Genomic DNA, 23,963 nt, shown 5'->3' with positions numbered 1-23,963 from the left:
TATTAACCTGGACTGGCGTTAAATGTCTGTTTCTTTCTGCAGTAAAGTTCCAATTCCTTGTTCTTTATAACATGTTTAAACTGCGTGAGAGGAAGTCAAGTATATATACATAGTACATGTATATATTTTTTAGTAACCTAATGATAATTATATTATAAATGTATTTATAATATAATTAAGTAACCTATAGAGAGCTATATTTTTGATGTATTTATTTAAGTAATCTATAGAGAGCTAGGTTATTGATATTATTTTGGTATTTGATTATTATAAAGATCCTGCTCTACATCCTCCGGTACGCCAGGGGGAGTCCCGCACCTACAAGTTAATATGATCAGCGACAAAAAGAAGAACAAATCGCGCTAACGTCGCCGTGAAGCCCCGCCCCCCTCCTCGTCACTAGCAGTAATGGCTGCCCTGTAGTTCCCCTCCGTGGATCCCGGTTAGACACTCAGTCCGATCACCACCTTCCAGTCCCCCGCAAACCTCAGACATAACCCGGTGTGACCTCTTCGATCAGCGGGGTAGGGTCGGGACCTGTCGCCGGGATGTGCTCCGTCTTCCTCTGCGGTTCGTCGCGTCGCGGTGCGCAGCGGTTCAAGTTACCGAAGGACCCGGAGAAGAGGCTGGAGTGGGTCCAGTTTGTGTTCGAGGCGAACTGCCAGCGGCTCAAAGAGTCGTCCTGGACCGACATCACCATCTGCAGGGAACACTTCACTGAGGACTGCTTCGGGAAAACTAAGACTGGCGCGGTTCAGATGAGGAGCAGCGCTGTGCCGTCACTGTGCATCAAGTCAGAGCCGGAGGAGGAGCAGCAGGAGCAGGTGAAGTCTGAGGTGAGTGTGAAGGAGAAACAAGTGTCAACTAAAGCGGAGCAATAAAACAGTATCAATAATAATCAGTTGCTATTATCAATAGTTATGTAACAAAAGTACACATCGACACACTGGTTCTGCAATGTCCTGCACAGTGAGGAGGTGAAACACATACTTGATCTACAGCAAAAATCTGTGTTTAAAGGTTCAGTGTGTAGAATTTAGTGACATCTACTGGTGAGGTTGCGTGTTGCAGCTGAATATCCCTCACCTCACCCTCCCCTTCCCAACATGAAGGAGAACCTGTGGTAGCCTTCAGTTGTCATATGTAAACAAACATGGCGGCCTCCTTAGACAGGACCCATTCCCGATGTAAATATAAAGTATACAAATATAAAGAAAACCACAGTTCACACCATTTAGATGAAACACATTAGTGAAAACATCACTAGGATTATTTCATATTCTTTTTCTGCCCATAGATCCCTTTCTCCTAAATCTTACACACTGAACCTTTAAACTTGAAAGAAATATTGCGATAGTTATTGTGATAATTATCTATATTGACTGATTGAAATGTTGTATCTTGATATCGTTTTTGGCCACATGGTCCAGCCCTATAGTCCCCACACACCTTATCAACACAAACACTAGAGACAGCAGCTGACGTTGTATTTTCGACAGGGTTTGTTCCTGCATCAATTCCGTTTCAGTTTCTATAAGCTTTATTGCAATGTGTTGTCAAAGCACAAATACAAAATAAAAGACATTTGAAGAAGCTTATTAACAATTACAATGTTAAAAAATGCGATAGTTAATAAGATAAAAAATAATTGAACAAAATATGGAATATAAGTAATACAGTTAATATAGCTATAACTACATAGAAAAACAAACGGAGATGGCGAGACTCAGGTGATCGTGTTGTAATATCTATTATATTATTATAACATCTATATTATAAATATCTCATGTATCTCAGTAGAAATGTTTGTATTGACCTGCCTTGTAGTACAACTGACTCGATAATGAGCACATGCCGTTTTCGTGTTGTGCGAATGAGAACGTAACCTGAGCACTGTGATCTACTTATGTTCCAGTAAGAGCTTGTACTTTTGTTCACGTGCAGGAGCCTGTGCCAATCTTAGAGTTTGATTCCCAATATGAACAACAACAATCTGACAGTTCGGAAGAATCAATATCACCGGACAATACCACTACTCTTGGTAAGAACCTTCAAATTAACGAGGTATATACTCAAATATTATCATGTAAGTTATTAACTCTAAATTTAATTTGCAGATGTGCCAGTTAGCCCAGTGCCAAGCCAAACTCCTGAAGAAGATTATGTTCAGATGCTGCGAAAGGTTCAGAATGTTGATATAATCAGGGAAAAGTGAGTACTTACATTGATTACACCAGGTTATGGTTTTAAAACCTGGATCTCGTTTAACTATTTCATTGAACTCTTTATTTTTCAGAGCTGCACTTCTCCAGAAGAAGGGGAGGTATGTTGTGAATGAAAACCAGCTCCTCCAGTTGTTTGGCAGTAGGTGCCCTTTATGTGATTCTAACGTTAAGATGGAGAAGATTATCCATGGCGGACTCATCATCGTGAAACGGCAGTGCCTCCAGTGTAAATACAGACACCAGTGGAAAAGCCTGATCGGGGTCAATGTCCAAGGAGCTGAAGGTCAACACCTATCATATGAGTCAAAACTAATTTCAGAGGTAAGACATCAGCAATCGGGTGCCGAGGCTTTAAACTGGATCTAAAATATTTTGTCTATGTAATAAAAAACATTTTTTAACTGCAATTTTTGTTAAATATGCAGTTAATTGCTGTGGTGGCTCTAACGAGATAAATAGTTGAGTTTGTATTTGAACCCATGCACCTCCCTGTTTGTTTGGCTTTGATATTCAAAAAAGGTTTGATTTACCCGCAGTCGGAGGAGAGCGACCGTACGAACGAAACGGAAGATTCCAGTGATCCGGGTCCCGTGGATTCAGATGAGGACTGGAAGCCGGCAGAGCAGCATTCACTGACTGCTGAGCTTCATAATGGATCGGATGAGACCGAAGATGACGATGGGGAAGAAGTGGACAATTATTATGTATTCGCGCCCAACCACAGCGAGCTCTGCACAGAGTGTGGAAAGTTTTTCAGTAAACGTTGGCCTCACACGTGTGAGCACAAAGTGAAGCCCTATTCCTGCAACATTTGTGGCAAGCGATGTGTCAGTGAGGTTGCTCTAAACCGACATAGCAGAGTCCACAATGAAAACTATGAGCATCGGTGCAAATACTGCCACAGAACGTTCAAAACAAAGGTGGACAAAATCACTCACCAGCAGATTCACGTAACTGAAGGAAAGCCCTATAAATGCCCTGACTGTCCAGAGACCTTTGCCTCAAATAAGGATCGCGAAATCCACCTGGAGGATCACAGAGGCCCCAAGCAGTTAACTTGTCCCTTTTGTGGGATTGAATTTAACCGTACCCTGTCTATTCAGAGACACTTAATGGTGCACACAGGCCAAAAGCCGTTCAAGTGTTCTGTGTGCCAACGCGGCTTCAACCAGGCAAGTCACCTCAAATCTCACATGCGCCTGCACACGGGGGAGAGGCCTTTCAAGTGTCCGCAATGCGACAAGTGCTTCAATCACAATGTGAGCTTAAAGAGTCACATCCAGCGTTATCACACTTCCAATCCTGCGCACGAACGTAAGAGGGGCAGAAAAAGCAAAACTGTCAGCACCGACGAAACTGATTCTCAGGAGAAATGTGACGAGAGAGGTGCAGAGCCAGTGCCGGGACCAGGGGAAGAGCATGATGATGAAGAAGAGCCAATAAAGAAGAAGAGAAAATTGAAGCCAAAAAGCAAAAGGAGCACAGGTAGACCCATAGGAAGGCCTAAGAGAAATGCAGAAGGCCACCTGGAAGAGGAAAATCAAGAGCTGGATTCAAACACAGAGACCGGAACATCAAAGGCACGGAAGTCAAAGACAACAGGGGGCAGTGATGAAGAGAGTGAGGACGAGCCGCCCGAAAGCAACATGTCTTATGACTCGCATGACGAGGAGGATTTTAGGAGTGAGAAAGTAACATCAAGCCCAAGCAGATCAAGAGGAAGCCCCAGAATGTCTGACCCTGACCCCGACACGGACTTTGACCCAGAAGACTCAAAGGAAGAGAAAGAGGAACAGCAGATAGAGCAGTGGAATCAACTATATAAAGACGTTAAACATTAAACTGCACTAAACTAATTCACCTTTTGTTTAAGCAACACTGTGCAACTTTTTTTTTACCTTAAAACAGCAACTTTTAAATTACTTTGATGGTTCACTGACTTGGAATAGGGAGAATGGTGCCGCTTTCTTTCCCACTCCTCTCCCTGAACGCCCTTTTCATGCAACTTTGATGAATGGGTACTATCTACTGTGAGAAGTGTGTAACTGACTGATAGTCATAGTTTAAATTGTCAGAATCAAGCCTAACAAGTTTAAGAGTAATGCTGAACTTTAGAACAGTTAAAAAGACGTAGACATCATAAAAAACTTGTGTTTACCTCCAATTTTCAGCAAAGAACCTTCAAATATCAATACATTTGAACAGAGTTTGGTTTATTTGTTACTGCTCCAGCTCTTCTGGTTCAGGAAGCTGGGGATCATGGGTGATATCCACAGTGCAGCGAGTGGGACTACACATTCAGTGCTCAGGTCAACAGAGTGATTGTCTTTGTTTTTTTCTCTGAGCCCAACACAAGTAATCACCATGTGTGGCTGCAGAGGTCGCTGTTGCTGATTAAAAGTAACCAAGTGTTTTAGGAGAAATATAACTTTGAGTATAAAACAGAACTGGACTGTTTTCCATCAAATCTATGATCTAACAATAAGGTATGATGACAAACTAAACTCGTATTCCTTGATTCAAACTTTGTTGTTTTTCTCTTGTCACTTTCCAGATACTTTGAATCCTGTTAACTGATCCGACTCAATACAAGTAGATTAAACTGAACTGATGTGAGGTGCCCTTGTACATTTGTGTTGCATATTTGCAATTCTTTTACGTCCATGACACGGATATATACTGTATATGAAAATGATCTGTGGACAGGAGCCGCATCTAGTGCGATTATTTCAGAAGTGGTCGCCAGTTACTTCAATTGTATTGGATTTGGCTGCAATGCTGTTTACCCCTGAAACTCCCAAAGTGTGTGGTGGACTCAAACACTTCACCCACCCCTCCATCAGCATATTAGTGAGTAGATAATGAGTGGATTTTCATTTCTGGGTGAACTATCCCTTTAAGAATGCAGCTTAGGAGGAGATGGCTCTAATAGTTGCTGACAGTGCAGTTGAAAGTCGAAACAAATGAAACACACGTCTGGAGAAAACAGGAAAAAAAGCTTATACCACCCAAAAGAACACCAACACCCAAAATGCACTGGGCTCCTTGCGTTCCAAGGCCACGCCCAGGTCGATCCTATTGGTGGAGCTTGACTGGAACTCCGGGTGTGTGTTTGTAAATGTTGGCGGCGGGTGGGCGGGATGCGCTGCTCAGGTGTCACCGGACCAAGACGTCCAGAGTCAACATCTCTGGGAAGTGAAGTTTTCAGTCGCGATGGTTTCGACCTGCATTGTTCCCGAGTGTAAGGACTCGAAGAGGAAGCGTCTTGCCGGGGTGAGGTATCACCGGTTTCGAGTGAGCTGTCCCAGCCTCTGCAGGCGGTGGCTGAAGGCAGCGAACAACCCCAGATATGGCGTGAACACCGCGATGGCAGCTCTTAAAAACCTGCGGGTGTGTGGTCTCCATTTCCGACCGGAGGACTACGAGCGGAACGTTTTGGACCAAAGCGTCAAGAGCCTGAAGGAATCCGCTGTCCCGTCCACTAACCTGGGGGAAGGAGACCCGGGAGCACCTGTCAAACCGGCCCGCACAGGTGGGTCTGCTGCCGGGCTTGTTATTGTAATAACATGATGTAACATGAATAACATCTGATTAAACAACCATCAATTCACTGATGAACCCGATTCGCAGGAGTGATGTCAGGCCCGTCCAGCACAGCCCAGACCCCGCCCACCCGCCACAAAAACACAAACAGAGGTATGACTGAGGAATATTTAACTATTTGTATTCAACTTTACACAAACACACATACCTGAACATGTCACGTGTATCTCAGAAAGGTGTCACTGGCGGTGAAGGGACTCTGTCTTAACGTGAAAACCCACTGAGGCTACAGCTGGGATACGCCTGACTAACAAAACACGCGAACCCGTCCTTAAATCCCCGCCCACCCCGTTAGCCAGCAAGCTAACTGCTAGCTAGCGTGCTGCTGCTGCTGTTGTTGACATTCTTGCCTCAGCACTTAAACACAGTCCGGATACTGTTTTAACCCCCCCACCACCACACAGGGATCAGACTAATACCCGGGATGTGCTCCGTCCTCGGCTGCGGTTCGTCGCGTCGCGGTGCGCAGCGGTTCAAGTTGCCGAAGGACCCAGAGAAGAGGCTGGAGTGGGTCCAGTTTGTGTTTGAGGCGAACTGCCAGCGGCTCAAAGAGTCGTCCTGGACCGACATCACCATCTGCAGGGAACACTTCACCGAGGACTGCTTCAGGAAAACTACGACCGGCGCGGTTCAGCTGGGGAGCGGCGCTGTGCCGTCGCTGCGCGGGAGATGTGAGCCAGGCGAACACGTGGAGAGCCCCCGGTCTGTGGTGAGTGCTGCCGGGACAGCTGCGGTCCACATCTGCTGCCTTGCGCGTCCTGCCCACGCTGCTCATCAGCAGATCACACAACACGACGTGTCAGACAAATCCACACACACCTGAAAAACGGCCTGTTTTACACTTGTAAAGCTGCATCCAGTGGCAGTTTAAATGCCACACACATGCACGTCTCTCTATAGTTGTGAGGACACTCATTTACATAATACATCCACTAGCCCCTTACCTTAACCTTAACCATCACAACCAAATGCCTAAACCTAATTCTAGTCTTTACCCTCAAACCAAGTCTTTGAAATTGTGAGGATCAACCAACATGTCCTCACAATGTCATAATGTCCTCAAATGATGGTATTGAACCAAAATGGTATTGAACACACACACACACACACACATATGTCTGCATAACTTTAGAGCACATTACCTTTACTTACTCTTTAACCATAGTTACTTATTCCATTAAAGATGTCTACACCTTTTCAATTCAATGATTTACATTATAGAGAGCGATTTACTAACGACCACACACACACACACACACACACACACACACACTGTCTTCGAGTCGTGTCTCCATGACTTCAGAGGACATTACATTGACTAAAACTTAACCTTTTTATGTTAACTTGCTTTTTGTTATTTTATTTTTTTAAATTTTTATTTAGGTGCCGACCGCATCACCGCTAAGGACAGAGGTATAATAATAATAATGGGTTCATTTGGATAGCACTTATCTAAACAAGGTTACAAAGTGCTTCACACAAAAACAATCCATGGCACAATGAGGAATGAATTATAATAAAAGGTATTCAGTTCGGTCCAATTTAAGAGCCAAATCATAACATAATAAGGTCAAGACAGTTCCCACAGTGAGTAGCACTTTGGGAACTGTGGAAATGAAAAACACCCTCATTGACTGGAAGAAACCAGACTTGGTGTGGGCAGCCATCTGCCTGGACCGGTTGGGGTGAGCAGAGAAAAATGAGGGGAGAGAGAGAGAGAGGTGGGTGGCAGAGAGGGAGTAGAAAAGCGAGAGAGATCAGGGACATCACATTTGAACTAATTTGTGTTTACATCTTGAGATATTTGTATTTTCTTTTGTAGTCTTGTGTTCGTCTCGTGTTAGAAACATCATCAATACAGCAGTGTATTCTCTCATTCGGACATTATCCAGAGTTATTTCTAGGAGTCTGGCAGGAGAAACTCCGGAGAATGTCCGCAGCAACAGACATTTGCACCCTCACATACCTCTTGATAATCTCAGCGCATGTCTGAAAGCATATTATGTGTTTAGATCTGACTGAGTTAAGAATCTGAGGTGCCGAAAGAATTTGAACACAAATCGCAGCTGCTGCTGCCTCACGTCTCTTCCTCCAGGCAGGTGCACCTCACAATTTGTAAATAGCTGATTAAGAACAATCTTCAAATAGTTCCTTATTTGTGCTTCTTTTTTTTGTCATTTGGCTGTAATATTCTGTACTGTTAAGACTTGGAAAAGTTAAAGGTTGTCATTCTTGTCATTGTCTTGTTCACAGGCAATGCCAACAGAGGACATCCCCAGCAGTGCAGATGCCTTTGCGATTATCACTTTGAGCGCTGAAGAGAGCGCTGAAGAGAGCGACCCCTCCGATGAAGGGGAGGACGGTGATGAAGGTGGGGTGAATTCAGACAGGGAGTGGAATCCATTGGATGAGATGTTGCTGGATGAGGCGCTCCTTCAGGACTCTGAGGAGGAAACCGAAGACGAAGACGAAGAGGAGAACGATTCCCCGGGTGGTCTCAAAATGAACGAGCTCTGCAATGAGTGTGGACGTTTTTTCAACTCTCTGAAGCCTCACACATGCGAACACAAAATTAAGCCCGTTTCCGGCAATATTTGCGGCAAAAGATGTGTTTCTGAAGCTGCTCTAAAAATTCACAGCAGAGCTGTGCCGTCGCTGCGCGTCGCTGTGGAGAGCCCCCGGTCTGTGGTGAGTGCTGCTGGGACAGCTGCGGTCCACATCTGCTGCCTTTTGCGTCCTGTCCACGCTGCTCATCAGCAGATCACACAACACGACGTGTCAGACAAATCCACACACACCTGAAAAACGGCCTGTTTTTCACTTGTAAAGCTGCATCCAGTGGTAGTTTAAATGCCACACACATGCACGTCTCTCTATAGTTGTGAGGACACTCATTGACATAATGCATCCCCTAGCCCCTTACCTTAACCTTAACCATCACAACTAAATGCATAAACCTAAACCCAATTCTAGTCTTATCCCTCAAACCAACATGTCCTCACAATGTCATGTCCTCAAATGATGGTATTGAACCAAAATGGTATTGAACATACACACACACGTCTGCATAACTTTAGAGCACATTACCTTTACTTGCTCTAACTTTAACCATAGTTACTTATTGCATAAAAGATGTCTTCACCTTTTCAATTCAATGATTTACATTATAGAGAGAGATTTACTAACGAACACACACACACACACACACTCACACACACACACTCTGCAGGTTTGCGCAGCTATACTTATTTGGACTTTGCATTGATTTCTATTGAGTGTGGACAGTCTAAAACTTTATCCCTAACCTCAATCAAACCTCATTTCATGTCTTCGGGTCGTGTCTCCATGACTTCAGAGGACATTACATTGACTAAACCTTAACCTGAATCTTAAAACGTGTCTTTTTATGTTAACTTGCTTTTTGTTATTTTATTTTTTTTAATTTGTATTTAGAAGGAGACAAGTCCTCATAATGTGACTGCAGAGTTACATACATTTTACTTACTACATAAGAAATACATTAACACCACACACACACAGCTGTCATATATTTGTATATATATAGTCAAACCATATGTTTCTATGGCACTTTAAGCTGCTGTGGGTGGTCAATCAAATAAATGTGTGCTGTATTCTCCACTCCCTGTGTTTAACTTCAGGTTTTTCCTTCTGTGATTTTGTGCAGGAACCTGTGGAGACCAGAGAAGTCTCTTCCTCCTCTGAAAAATCTAAACACACCTCAACTGGTAAGAAACTTAACACACACAGTTAAATTAGAAAATTAAGTGGGTATGTATGTGTAGAGTGGCTGGGGCTTTGATGTGTGGAGTTTGTGTGTTCTCTGAAGTTGGGAACTTTGTTTTGTGGGTATCCAGTGTCCGGTAGAGTCTCAGTGTCATGTTTGCCTGACGTTTCAGATGTGGTCACCAAAGAACGTGGACCAGAAAAACAAAACGTTTCAAATACTGTTTTGAACAAGAAAAAGTAAGTTGCACTTTCTCAACAATTGTAAAAAAATTGTCTTTGCCTTTTAAACATGCAGCTCAAAAAAATTGATTTTGATTGTTCATTTTTTTTTTTTAGAGCTGCAGCTGTACAGAGGAAAAAATATCATGTGAGTGAAACCCACCTGCTCCAGTTGCTTCTACGCAAACGTCCGTCATGTCGCTGTAAGCTTGACATGGAGAAGGTCACCTGTGGGGTAGTGGTCGTCTTGAAGCAGCAGTGTCGTCGGTGTGAACACAGAAACCAGTGGAAAAGCCACGTCAATGCAAGTGTCCCAGCAGCAAAAGGATTAAAGGGATAGTTCACCCAAAAATGTAAATTAAATCATTATCTACTCACCCCTATGCCGATGGAGGGGTAGGTGACGTGTTTGAGTCCACAAAACACTTCTGGAGTCTCTGGGGTAAACAGTGTAGCAGCCGAATCCAATGCAACTGAAGAAATTAGTGACCTATCTTCAGACGTAAAAAAACAACAGAAAAAACACACTACTGTCCGGAAACTCCGACATTAAAATTCGACTCGAAACAAGGTCATTTACGCCATGTTTTTAGCCTAAATGTCCGCTGTTAGCATTAGCCTGGAGCCTCGCTCACGCAGACGATAGACTGTATATAAAAGATGGACGTAGCTTCCGGCTCCAAAAGAAGAAGCCAATGCGGAAGTGGTTATAAATGTTATACCGTGGAGATCCAGCAGGGGCTGGCTCCTAGAAAACTTTGGCTCCATAGACCTCCATTCAAAAAAATGCCAATTTCTCCCATGTAATAATCCGTCAAACAAAATTACCCACTGGTTATTATGGTCCCATTCGCTAGATGCTCTCCTTCTCATCAGAGATCTGGTGGTCAATCTGAAAATAATATCGTAATTAATTAGACATTAGAGTTTAAAAAGCTGGAGATTTCGGGGCGTGTCTGTTTGATTGAAACACAGACTCCCGGATGATTGACAGGCAGCCGCTGAGACGGCTCAGACCAGAGAGAGACTCACCGGAGGAAAACTGGAGCTTTATTTACATCGTGTTCACTCACAGCTGATATCCGGTTTGTTTGGTGAGTAAACTCTTGTTCTCTTAACGTTTTACAGTCTTTCTCTTCACGTGTGTTCTCTATGCTCCACAAAAGTTATTGTTGTTTCTATGTGTTCTGAGCGGAGAAGAGGAAGCTGTTAGCATGCTAGTTACTGTCCCAGTGAATAACGATCTAACCAAGCTAGCTAGTTAGCCGATAGCTTTGCATTGCTGGGTCTACCAGTTACCTCAGGGAAGCTAACCTGTGCTAACCAGGTGTTCAAGTGAAGCTCGATAAAAAGGTAAATTTAAAAAGTCCATGAGGACGTGGTGACAGTTCAGTTTAACATAATGTTTGGCAACTTCTTACATGTGGTTAAACAGTAGCATTAACTTTCAGTGTTTTGGTGTGATTACTGCTGTATGTATGTATGTATGTATGTATGTATGTATGTATGTATGTCTAAAGTTAATCAGGTAAAAGGTTAAGTAGTCATGTAGTGACGCTGTCAGATGATACTGACTGTATAGGAAAAACACACAGTAGGTTAACTACATTAGATTTTTATGATTCCATTCAGTTTTATGATTTCTCCTGGGCTGTGATTGTTGGGTTTCTTGGTGCCAGTGTCTTTATTTCTACTTTAATCTGATTATTTAATTCTGATGTGATAATGTCTGATTGTTACCAACTAACGTTTTTTATAATCCATGATTCTACCAGAGGCTGAAGGACTGAAGCTTTAGTTGATGACGTGAAACAACCGGACCTCACCCAACAATCAGATGACTGGTGTCCACAGAAGGAAGACCTCATGTATGGAGCAGAATACTTGGTGACATTCTTCAGGATGTGGAGGAGACGGGATACCAACATCCCTAATTCTTTAATGAGATGTGATGTCAATAAACCACCTTCAGTTTCCTCTGAGATGACAGACCAACAGAACTTTGTGTTCGATTCTCTATATTCTTAGATTCAGTTTATCACCTTTAACTTAATTTCTGCTGTTTTTAGAGGTTCTAGTAAATGTTTACTTAACCTCTGATATTAATGATTAAACTGTACTGAGTACATTTTCCATTGACTACAGATGACTTGCCTGGTTTTTGCACATTTACCCCTTTGCTTATAACAAATCAAAAAGGATACTTTGGTGAATTAATGCTTTGAGTCATAAAATGTTGTCATATGACACATAAGGAAAGTATTAACTCATAACTCTTAACTTTCATTGATTGATTTGTTTAAAACAAAATGTAAAAGGCCTGTGATTCATTTCAAATTCCAACGACACGTTCATCAGTGTTCTTGTATGATTACAATACTGTGCATGTTGCTGCTGTTACCTTTGACCAGATGTGCTCCTTAGAATCGAGTAGTAAAATAGTTTCATCGAAACATTTATTGTACATTCGACTACATTAATTTACAGTTGTGGATCAAGGTAAACATGATCTTCACTGTAGGAGGATTAATCTCTAGTGCTTACTATTTAGTGAGTACAATTTGCAGTAGAGATGTTAGAATTGAGAAAGCACAATAGTAAAGTAGTTTTTCCTAGAGATCTTACAGCACTTGATGCAGTCGTCTGTTTACAGTAAGAGTAAAGTCCAAAGACTGGAGGAACACAAGCTGCTCTTACATTTACAATGACTCCCAGTGTGTATCTAGACTCCAAACAGTAAAGATGGTACTGATCCAATTCGAAACTCTCTGCTTCAGTACGGCAGTTCACAAACCAATGGGTGACGTCACGCTAGGTTGTCATATGGCGCAGACAGTGCACGAGCACTCGGCGAAGGGGCGCGAGACGAGATCAGCGAGAAAGCGCGATCATGCTACCGGAACTTTCTATCCACACAACCGAGAGAGAACTGCTGGAGTTTGAGCAAACAACGAGTGCATTTGTCGGTTCTAAAATTATATTTGAGGTCTTTACCAAACCGCTGTGGCCCATTTGAATAGTGCTTATTTACAACAATATGGTTCGAGTGTGCGCTTTTCCTAGATGCCTAAACCAAGAGAAGCCAGTGAGATCGGTGACTTTCCACAGAGTACCATTACTTGACAAATACAGACTACCGCTGTGGCTCATGGCTCTTCGTCTGGATCCCATCTCCACCGTTTCTTCACTCAGATCAGTCCGCGTGTGTAGTGACCACTTTTCAGCGGATGATTACCATCCAAACGTGTCTGGAAGAAAAATTGAAAGACTTCGGTTAAAGTCTACAGCTGTGCCGACCGCATCACCGCTAAGGACAGAGGTATAATAATAATAATGGGTTTATTTGGATAGCACTTATCTAAACAAGGTTACAAAGTGCTTCACACAAAAACAATCCATGGCACAATGACGAATGAATTATAATAAAAGGTATTCAGTTCGGTCCAATTTAAGAGCCAAATCATAACATAATAAGGTCAAGACAGTTCCCACAGTGAGTAGCACTTTGGCAACTGTGGAAATGAAAAACACCCTCATTGACTGGAAGAAACCAGACTTGGTGTGGGCAGCCATCTGCCTGGACCGGTTGGGGTGAGCAGAGAAAAATGAGGGGAGAGAGAGAGTAGAAAAGCGAGAGAGATCAGGGACACCACATTTGAACTAATTTGTGTTTACATCTTGAGAAACATCATCAATACAGCAGTGTATTCTCTCATTCGGACATTATCCAGAGTTATTTCTAGGAGTCTGGCAGGAGAAACTCCGGAGAATGTCCGCAGCAACAGACATTTGCACCCTCACATACCTCTTGATAATCTCAGCGCATGTCTGAAAGCATATTATGTGTTTAGATCTGACTGAGTTAAGAATCTGAGGTGCCGAAAGAATTTGAACACAAATCGCAGCTGCTGCTGCCTCACGTCTCTTCCTCCAGGCAGGTGCACCTCACAATTTGTAAATAGCTGATTAAGAACAATCTTCAAATAGTTCCTTATTTGTGCTTCTTTTTTTTTGTCATTTGGCTGTAATATTCTGTACTGTTAAGACTTGGAAAAGTTAAAGGTTGTCATTCTTGTCATTGTCTTGTTCACAGGCAATGCCAACAGAGGACATCCCCAGCAGTGCAGATGCCTTTGCGATTATCACTTTGAGCGCTGAAGAGAGCGCTGAAGAGAGCACTGAAGAGAGCGCTGAAGAGAGCGCTGAAGAGAGTGCTGAAGAGAGCGACCCCTCCGATGAAGGGGAGGACAGTGATGAAGGTGGGGGGAATTCAGACAGTGAGTGGAATCCATTGGATGAGATGTTGCTGGATGAGGCGCTCCTTCAGGACTCTGAGGAGGAAACCGAAGATGAAGACGAAGACGAAGACAAAGATGAAGATGAAGAGGAGAACGATTCCCCGGGTGGTCTCAAAATTAACGAGCTCTGCAATGAGTGTGGACGTTTTTTCAACTCTCTGAAGCCTCACACATGCGAACACAAAATTAAGCCCTTTTCCTGCAATATTTGCGGCAAAAGATGTGTTTCTGAAGCTGCTCTAAAAATTCACAGCAGAGTCCACAGTGAAACCTATGAAATCCCTTGCAAATACTGCCACGTGACATTCAGAAGAAAGGTGGACAAACTTAAACATGAGCAGATTCACGAAGACAGAAACGATCCCTATAAATGTCCCGACTGTCCAAAGATATTTCCCACCAGTAAAGCTCGCAGGATCCACCTGTCATACCACAGAACGTCAAAGGAATTCAAATGTGGAGTTTGTGGGTTTGAATTTAGGGATTTACATCATCTTCGGAGACATTCTGTTGTGCACACAGGATTGAAACCGTACAAATGTTCGGTGTGCGAGCGTGGCTTCAACCAGGCGAGCAACCTCAAATCTCACATGCGTGTGCACACGGGGGAGAAGCCATATAAGTGTCCGCATTGTGACAAATCCTTCAATCACAATGTGAGCTTGAAGAGTCATGTCCAGCGTGGCCACTCGTCCAGGTCTGGGCGCGGACATAAGATGGGTAAGATCAATGAAAAGGTAAGCAGCGCTAGTGACGCAGAGGACAATGAAAGTAAGAGTGGTACCGGCTCTGACTCTGACAATGCAGATAAACAAGACACAGGAGAGACGGTGCAGAAGGAGACGACAAATTTGCCAAAACGTATTAGGAGACGCACGGGGAGATCCAGAGGAAGACCCAAGTCAAACCCAAATGGTACCTCAGTTCTGTCAGGGCAAAATGAAGACCAGTGTTCAAACGCTAAGACTTCCAAATCAAAGTTGAAGAAGTTAAAGAAAAGTGGTGCCAGCGATAAGGAACTTGAGTTGGAGCAATCAGACAGGAGGAGCACAAGGACATCAAGAAGACGACCAACAAAGGACGATGACGGTGATTTTCACCCAGAAGAAGAAAATGAAAAGAAAAAGTGTAAGAGTAGCGGTAAGAACAGGGTGAGACAAAGAAAGAAGGTAGTGGTCTGACATTTCTGTAAATACACAGAATCAAAGTATTAATTTGATGTTAGGAGTTATGAAAATAAAGGAGCCGTAACGACAAGAGGTCCTTACAGAACTAGTTGGTTAGGGTTATATGGAAAGAAAAAATCAGATGAGGTTCATTGATTTACACTGTTACCACTTTACAACAATGCTATAAAAATACTTTGAGTGGCGCTAAAAGTAGAAAAGGTAGAAGAAAGCGGTCCAAAGTCAACATGAGGCCAATCTAAGTAACTACAGTATTAAGCTCGTCATGGCAGCTTTTACCAATGACACAAACCCCCGGGGCTCTGGGTGAATGTCAGTGTAAGGTAAAATAATTACAAACTCCCTTTTAGGAAATCTGAGTCAGATAATAACCAAACTAAAGGAATGATGGGTGTTTTTGTTAAAGCATACTCTTAGTTCATGTACAGCATTATGAGAGTGATACTGAGAGTTTCAAACCAAGTAGTTATTAAATGCAGGCACTAATAAATTTGGTTGCTATGCTTTTTTGTCACTATGAAGCTGTATAACTAAATGTCATGACTTTTCCACCTGTTCAGAGTTCAGATAGAAAAATGTGACATGTTTTAGTTCACAAATCAATATGACAGAATTGAAATTGCTGGCCCTTGAATTGGTGGACACAAAAGGAAGGTTTGGTATTTTCGCCTGATTGTAAGTTTTGGCACCAAATTGCATCCCATTAAAAACAAGTATACTATACATTTTGGAATGATCTTCGTTTTCTTTTTTCAGGATTCGAATCAGCATGTTATCAAAATCAACAGTTTGTCTTCTGGACTTGAATCCCCTCCCCTATCCTTTTTTCCCCCTGACAGATCAGATTTCAAACCTCAGAGCTTCCCTGAGAACGTGAACAACAAATTCATGAATAAACTAGAATGGCACTCAGTAGAACACACTGCTCCGCCAAGCCCCAACAGTTCCTTCAAGCTGCATCAAATTGCACAACCTCAAACCGTTTTACATCAAGACCCGGGAATAATTCACGGGTTCTGTTCTGCAGTGGCCTCATGCTTCAGAGTTTTGCAAAGGACGATGAGGTTATTCACATTTCTACCTAAAGAACTGAATCAGACAAAACTGAGTGGCCAACTCCAGCAGAGCTGTTGTGGGTCGAAAAGTCGGCCAAAGGAGTAATAACAACAGAACTGTTGGCTTTTCTTTACTTTCAGTTTTGGGATTTAAGCATCTGGAGGCTGAATCTGGTTTCACAGTTCCCACTTTGATCTGAACCCCTGACTAACTCCCCACCCCCCTGCTTGCATGTTTCCTGTCGCTCGCTCTCTTTGCCATTGCTTAGGCTCGCTTCAAGGCTCATCAAGTATTTCTGAGTGTTGTCAGATTTGTGGCTTCCTGTTGCTGGTTAAGCCCATGGCTGCTTCTTGGATTAGACATGCTGATAAATGGTCTAACTATGTTTGGAGAAGAGAAATAAAAAAGAATTTCTTTGACTTTTAATGAGCTACGAGCCTCTGCACTGCTGGGGTGTTCTGGTGCATAAAAATCTGTCAGTTTATTTATGGATGAGTTTGAGCATACTAGTAGCTTTCAATGGTGCATCTGTAAATATCTACTGCTCAGATGCATTAGCTTTTGATTGAAGTGACAAAAGAACAAGATAAAACACAGAATGAAATTCAGAATAAATCCAGATCCAATTTGTCTTGAAGGCTAAAACATGTTTTTAAGTGGTTTTGTCTGGTTGGACTTTCACCCAATAATTATTTTCAATGGGATGTTTATAAATCATTACACAGAACATTACACAGTGCAATTTAATAAAAACGCAGGTGCTGTAATGGCAAAAATGAAAAAACAAATTTAGTAAAATCTGATAAAGGTATTCAATTAATCTGTTTCATCATATTTATCATTTGATAAATCAGCAAAGAGATAAGTCTTTGTGGATTTTTCAGTTTGCAGCACTGAACATTTAGATTAATATTCAAGAATTGTAGTGTTTTATCTATAGCAGAATCAATTAGTTAAATGTCAGCCAATAATAATAATAATGCTAATATTAAAAACTTGTATTTCCTTTCGTAGCATAAACTGCAGCTCAAGCTGCTTTACATGAAAACGAGTTAAAACAGAACAGCGGCAGCTTGAAAACTTTTCTTCCACCTTCAGCTTCAAACATGCACAGATTTGCTTCTTTGTCATATTCAATAGAGAAATTTACTTTTGGGGGATTTGGACTGAGGGTTGAATAAAACAAGAAGTTTACTTAGAGCTTTAGGAATTCAAAGGACATTTCTTCACTGCTTTGTGTCATTTTAAACAAAAATCTCTGATTTGAGAAAATGGTCACATTAATGAATAATGGCCTCTTAGTCCATAAGGACAGTTCTATTATTTTAATAGTGTCCTGCTATTCAAAGGAAAACCACTAGATGTCATCCTTATGCCAGAAATACAGACTTGTTTCCCCAAACATCAGGTGGGATCCGGGCCATCCTTCCTACAGCACACACTCCGTTACTGTGGTAACTGTTCTCTCACAGTACTCGAGCTGGTCTGGGTTGTGGTTTTCTCCGTCCTCGTATCTTTTCCTCTGCTCTTGCTCTTGCTCTTTTCTCATGGGGGGTGGTGCACTATTTCTCCCACTCCTCTGGGTGCTTATGCAGATATCCTAAAGCCTCCTCTCAAAGAACACGGGGGTTAAGATGTATTTTGTAGTTAATATGACACCTGCTGGGGCTTGCAAAAGAGATGCATTTGCTAACATCACCATGACGTCATTGTACAATTATAACGTCTGCTTGTTTCTATTTCAGGGTTTTCATTCGATCATGGCTGTATTACTTTCCTCTTTTCGCTCTATGTCCACTTGTATGTCTCTCTCCCTCTCTGGGCGTGATGATGTGGTGCTCAGTGAAGTAATCGGAGCTGCTCTCCGTTGACAGAGGAGTAGATTGATGCTCTGAGGCAGACTTGACATGAACAGTGCATCATGGAGAATATACAGTGAGTGCTCTGGCACGAGCCGCTGCCATCGGGGTGAGGATCATTTTTATTTGGCTCAGTATAAATTCACTCGCGAGGATTCACAACATTTAGAGATGCGGAGTCGGTTAGACAGGAAAATTATGGGAGAGAAATGTGGTAAAATAAACTGAGCAGAGAATAGAAAGTAAAGAGTATAGGAACAAGCAGCCAAACAAACAGCACTCTTTTGATTCTATTGTTTCTGTGTATGTTTAAGAAATCCGATTTGACAAGGTTTCCCATACGGGAACTCCAATATTTACTGAATGTCATAAGCCAAACCGATACGAACCCATATGGGCCACCTGACATTTTCCTCCTCATCATTTCCCATACAACATTTATTACCTGGTTGTTTATTGAAATACTCTTGGCCTGCGACTGTGTTTATCCACTGCTCTCCGTGCTGTAATATCACATGCACAAGTGAGCTCAAATCATTTTTAAAGGAATATTTCACCTTTTAGGGAAATACGCTTAATCACTGTCTTATCAAGGGTTAGATGCATGGGCTGTATATAAAGATGGATGGCAGGGATCTTGATGTAAACAAAGGGGACTGTTGGGCCTTTTGCTTTTCATCTGTGTTTGTTTGATAGTTAGAAGGATTATGCAAAAACCACTGAACAGATCACCGTGACATTTTGTGGAAGGATGCAGTATGGATCAGGGATCAGGTCAAGTAATCTGGCCGTAATCCTGCTAACGAAGAATTAAACAAATGCAGACAGAAACATAACCTCCTTGGGCGAAAGAATTGTCAACTTGAACTGTTCCAGGATACAAAAGATATATGGATCTGCTTGCTATCTGTTCAGGTTGTTGCAAAGATATTCCCTCTCTTCCTCTGTAAAGTTTCATTGCGGCACTGTCACTGTCATGCGGCGTTTATCAATCACACAGCATTTGTATTCCGTTATTTATCGTAACCCCAATCCTCCTTCCGCCCCCTATCTGTGCACAACTACCCCATCAACAGTGCAATCACTTGTCTCCTGCTATATCCAGCCTTGTTGAGTGGCAGGTATTAGTCCCCCCCCCCCCCACCACCACCACCACCACCACAGTGCGGCATCGTCAATCAAAAACAGCAGGTATGTCGGGGGTGTCAGCAAGTTTTCTCCCTGAGTTGTGTTAAGTGTTAGATCTTAGTCAGAGACGAGCATAAATTTAATGGGATAGGGCCTCTAAAAATCCATACTCTTGTCAGTTTTGGATTTAAATCCAAACGTGATACCGACACTCAACTTTTTCATACTGTCAGATCGTCGGCTCAGTATCTGACCTACCTTAAATGAGAGAAACCATCTTTGAGAGAAAAAAGTTGACATGCACTTTGATTTTGTAATCTAGTCTTATCCAATAACATGGAGGAGGCAGGGTTTACTGCACCTGGCTGCCAGGTGATGATCATTATTCTTTGGCTTCACTTTTGGAGAGCAGTCAGGCCCCTCCATCTTTTATTTACAATCTATGGGTTGCTATAAAATGTGAGTCTTGGCAAGTGATACAACAAAAACTGTAAACTTTAAACCATTTTAATCTATTCCTCTGACCCTCCTTCAAAACTCTCACGGTTTTCTCACTGGATGGACATTTGCCTGGAAATGAGACGATCGACAGACAAGAGGAAAGAGTGAGTGGGTTTTGTATCTGAGATTTGACATTTGCTTGTTGTTCCCTCCCATCAGATGTACTGTCATTTAAATCAAAAAAATGTTTATCAAGCCCTGTATGTTAATCTCTCTGTTGCACACAAACATACACATGCAGAGGAGCAGCCTGCAGAAAATCTGAGGTGACAGAACCCCCCCCCCCCCCCCCCCCCCCCCCCCCCAAGTGTCTGTGACAGTGCTTAACGCAGACAGAGACGACCAAGGCATGTTACATTTCCACCAGTAACACATCCCTTTAGGATCCATATGCATACATACGATTACACTTGTCTGTTTGCATCTTTGTTTTGGAACATAAATAAACTGGTGATGGTTCACATACTAATACACATATTTCACACAGCAAATATTACACGCTCTATGGATCATATAGTGTGGCTCTAGGGATGCCTGTGTCTGTTTCACTCGTTCAAATAATTGGATTTCCATGAAGTTTAGTAGAAAATATTCATGGTGTACGGAGGATGAATCTGGCTCATTTAACCTCTTGGCTGTGTGGGGGGCCCTGAACGCTGAATGCACCGCTCATTAAGAAAACATGCAAATGGACAAAACACAAGCAAATACAGAAAACATCTTAATATTGTATTCATATCCATGTATTTGCAGCTCATGTGTTTTCTTTCTGTGTGTGTTTTCTGTTTGCATGCAAGCTATTAGCATCCCTGCATGGCTGTAGCCTTGTTGTCTTGTCACTCCAACTGAGCACCTTTACTCTGTAACACATTGAAACTTATAATGTCTTTATAGATTGGAGCAGCTCCCTGCTTGACCTCTTACTCTGCAGTAGCTCTGATGCTCTAATTGTCTCGGCGCGCTGCTCGGTGCTGCTGCGGCCGCTGCATTTGCATGTTTCACCTGACGTCAGCTGATCAAAACAGGCAGCCAGCTCTACAATCTGCAGGAAGTGGTGTCATCTTTTCTTCTGTCGCGCCCTGTGATACATATTTATGTCAACCCCAATTCCCTCTCCATCATTCTATCTCCATCAATTTTGCTCTCCAGTCATCTATGTTATTCTGGGTTACATATTACAGTTGAATGATGCTTTGATTCGACTTTACAGAACTGAAATTGTATATGCTCTTATTACTCTTCACCCTTCTGTCTGTTTTACTCTATGCTCATCCATTACTCATTCTCTGTGCATTGATCCCTTGTTCCCTTCCTCTCTCATTACACAATTGTCCCTGCCCCTTTTTTTCTCTTTACCTACTTTTCCAGTTTCCCTCTCCACCTCCATTTGGCCATTTCCTCTCTCTCTCTCTCTCTGGGTATGCACATCAATCCATCATACCCTGTCTCATGCTTTACCAGCCACGCAATAAGTAATTGGATTTGATTGAAAAAATATACCTTGGTTTGCTCCAGTGCTCTGAGGCGGCCGCATGTTATTCAGATCAGTGTGTGTGTGTGTGTGTGTGTGCGCGTGCGTGCGTGCGTGTGTGTGTTATTCAGAGAGGTTATGAGAAGGATACACCCTGGGAATCATGAATATGTATTTAAAAAAATCATTTGCTTTCAAAGAAGGGGTTGTCAGGCTAAATACCACCGCTGAGTGCAGATAACAGTAGAGAAAGTGGCAGGGTTATCTTTCCATCTCATTGCTCGTCGCTCAAACGCACACTGTGCACACTGACTTCCAAAAATATAATAGAAATTCTACTGCTGCTGTACTACTATATTATTATATTCTATACTATATTATTATTTGCCGGCGCGGTCAGACGCAGCGACCCGGCACTCTTCACATTTTGGCAGATTTATTATTCATACTATTTTATTTCTTCTTTTTATTTCAAAAAACAGAGGTCAACAACCTTTACAAACACATCTTTGATGCAACTTTCAGATGAAATTGATACTGTCTGCGAAAATAAGAATCAGGCCTCTCCTGGAATAATATTATGGGTAATGCAGAAAACGTATGGTGAAAATACTGTTGGCTGTTAGAAGTGCCCATTTCCCTTGTCCCCTAATGTCCTGGAGGTTTGTAGAAGGTGTGAGTGATATTATGAGCTTGAATATTATCTACTCTGGAATGGCCCCTCTTCAAGGTTCATGGGTAGTTTCTTTAAAATGAGCCCTCAGTGAAGTCGCCGTGACGACCTTTACAGCGTACATGCTGCTGCACCGCGTGGGGAACGAGCGAGAGGAATATGATGCATCTGGCACATTACGGGGTCTGTAGCAGAGACTCTATCAACTTACAGTGCCATAAAACCAAGGACAAAGGGGACATCCTTCCCAGTGAGGTCCATTCACAGATCATATAAATGGATATATAAAGTGTCTAATGGTGTTTGATAAGCCCTCTTAGATGATTATGACTGGCCCTGCCCGACCACGTTGGCATATCACTGGTTTCCAATGCACTGCAATTATGACTGTAGCTGCATTGTGGTTTTAAAAAGTAAACTAAGAAAGTTAAGTTGGAAAATTATTTATGATGTACTGCCTCCCCGTGTAAAAACAAGGCCAGAGGTTATGGAGTAAATATATACCAATGCTATACTGTCCAACTGAATGATTTGCTTGGATTCTATAATGTAAAAATCCCTGTTCTATTCTCCCAGCTCTGTGTCCTGTACTGTGGCAGGCGAGGTTTTGCTTGTGTTACATAAAGAGCACACGACTACCGGTGGCAGGAAATGTACTAAAAACCATATCAGCTCTACTGTAAACAACTTGTTAAAAGTCAACAAAAATCATCTTCAGTTAAGATCCCTTCAGTGGCTCATGAATGCACTTTGATTTTAGATGATTAACTCTTTTTTCAAAATATAGTTTCCATGCACCAACATTTACTTTACTGCTCAGTTTTTCAAAATCACTTTTAAATATTATGTTTGACTAAATGTCAGTTTTTCTTCTAAAATCCAAGAATCTAAAATCTGTAACTTTTCTGCACATCGCTGAAGTGAGAAGTAAATTATGTTAAAACTTCATAATGGTGCAGTGGTTGAAGCCAGGTTTTAACTTACTTGAACATTTGCAGGATGAATTGGCTTTTGTGCAGATAAAGACAATGTGCCTGAATGACTATGTTGATCTTGTTTACACATTACTGTGAATAGCATAGAGTACTTTGTGTCTGAGATCACTGTTGGCCCTGTTTCAGTTAGAAAACTCTGGGGTTGCATTGTGGTCTGGACACACACAACTCGACAACCAGCGGTGACTGCAAGTCAGTAACAGTTCCACCTAATCGTTGGATGAAACTTTCACCATTGTTGTTCTCATTCGTAGTATTTTCTGCAACTAAGCAACCAACTGCACAGTAGATTATCTGCTTCCTGTTTACACTGACACACACACCCATAGTGTATCAGAAGGATTGCGTCATACACATTTTCAGATAAGTTATATAGAAGTGAATTATAACTGTGGACGGAGTTTGTTTTAATTTCTTTAAAACTATAAATATGTATTAGTATGGATGTAGCCTTAGGGAAAAGGGGGTGAGCATTTCAGAGCGTATTGCCTCCACACCTCATTACTAATGATTTAAATATGCATATGTATGACAAACACAATTGCTAATGTGCTTTTATTCTAATTGAGTAAAAGTGCCAGTTTGAAACATTGATCGAATGGCTTGTGCTGAGTCATGTAACACATTGCATCACCCTGATTCTTTGAAATGTGACTGAATCTCTGACACATTCAGTCACTCAGTTTGTTTTGCGTGTGTAGATATAACGAGCCGCGTACACACAGCGCTTCATTTTAACATGCCAAATATTTAACACCATTTTCTCATCGCATGTCCTTTTCTCTTTGGTGACAGTAAAGTACATCGCAACACAACAGAACTCAAACAAGCACAGTTGTATGCACAGTTAGAGTCTTATTATTAGAAATCGACGCTGCTTCAAGATGACGCTCCGTGCGTTAGGCCGTCCCGATGCTGCAGCCTCAGATCTCCTCTCTGCCACACAACAAAGAGTCCGACTTCAAGCTGCAGAGGTGAGAGTCGAGGAGGGGCCGTGTTTG

General features: G+C 42.2%; 2 protein-coding genes and 1 long non-coding RNA gene across 4 annotated transcripts; all 3 read left to right on the top strand.

Annotated features, from left to right (window-relative positions):
- The first annotated feature begins 370 nt into the window (after nucleotides 1–370).
- LOC117778262 (zinc finger and SCAN domain-containing protein 12-like) lies at nucleotides 371–4,101 on the top strand. 2 transcript variants are annotated; one of them, XM_034613721.1, is made up of 5 exons: nucleotides 371–836; nucleotides 1,945–2,041; nucleotides 2,118–2,211; nucleotides 2,297–2,546; nucleotides 2,762–4,101. In XM_034613721.1, the coding sequence occupies exons 1-5, from the start codon at nucleotides 549–551 to the stop codon at nucleotides 4,064–4,066; spliced, it is 2,034 nt and encodes a 677-aa protein (XP_034469612.1). In that variant the 5' UTR covers nucleotides 371–548; the 3' UTR covers nucleotides 4,067–4,101. The 2 variants fall into 2 exon arrangements, with proteins under 2 accessions (XP_034469612.1, XP_034469613.1); XM_034613722.1 differs by having other exon boundaries at nucleotides 402–824.
- Nucleotides 4,102–9,513: 5,412 nt separating this feature from the next.
- LOC117778264 lies at nucleotides 9,514–12,055 on the top strand. Its single transcript, XR_004616762.1, has 4 exons — nucleotides 9,514–9,574; nucleotides 9,746–9,812; nucleotides 9,912–10,888; nucleotides 11,570–12,055. It is a non-coding gene; the product is annotated as an uncharacterized LOC117778264 (long non-coding RNA).
- A 962-nt stretch (nucleotides 12,056–13,017) lies between these two features.
- Nucleotides 13,018–15,414, top strand: LOC117778263 (zinc finger protein 32-like). Its single transcript, XM_034613723.1, has 4 exons — nucleotides 13,018–13,113; nucleotides 13,888–13,986; nucleotides 14,023–14,149; nucleotides 14,186–15,414. The coding sequence occupies exons 2-4, from the start codon at nucleotides 13,891–13,893 to the stop codon at nucleotides 15,271–15,273; spliced, it is 1,311 nt and encodes a 436-aa protein (XP_034469614.1). The 5' UTR covers nucleotides 13,018–13,113; nucleotides 13,888–13,890; the 3' UTR covers nucleotides 15,274–15,414.
- Nucleotides 15,415–23,963: the final 8,549 nt, after the last annotated feature.

This window comes from Hippoglossus hippoglossus, chromosome 17 (genome assembly GCF_009819705.1).
Source record: "Hippoglossus hippoglossus isolate fHipHip1 chromosome 17, fHipHip1.pri, whole genome shotgun sequence".
In the NCBI taxonomy this organism is placed as follows: Eukaryota; Metazoa; Chordata; class Actinopteri; order Pleuronectiformes; family Pleuronectidae; genus Hippoglossus; species Hippoglossus hippoglossus.
This window is presented reverse-complemented; position numbering and strand designations above follow the sequence as displayed.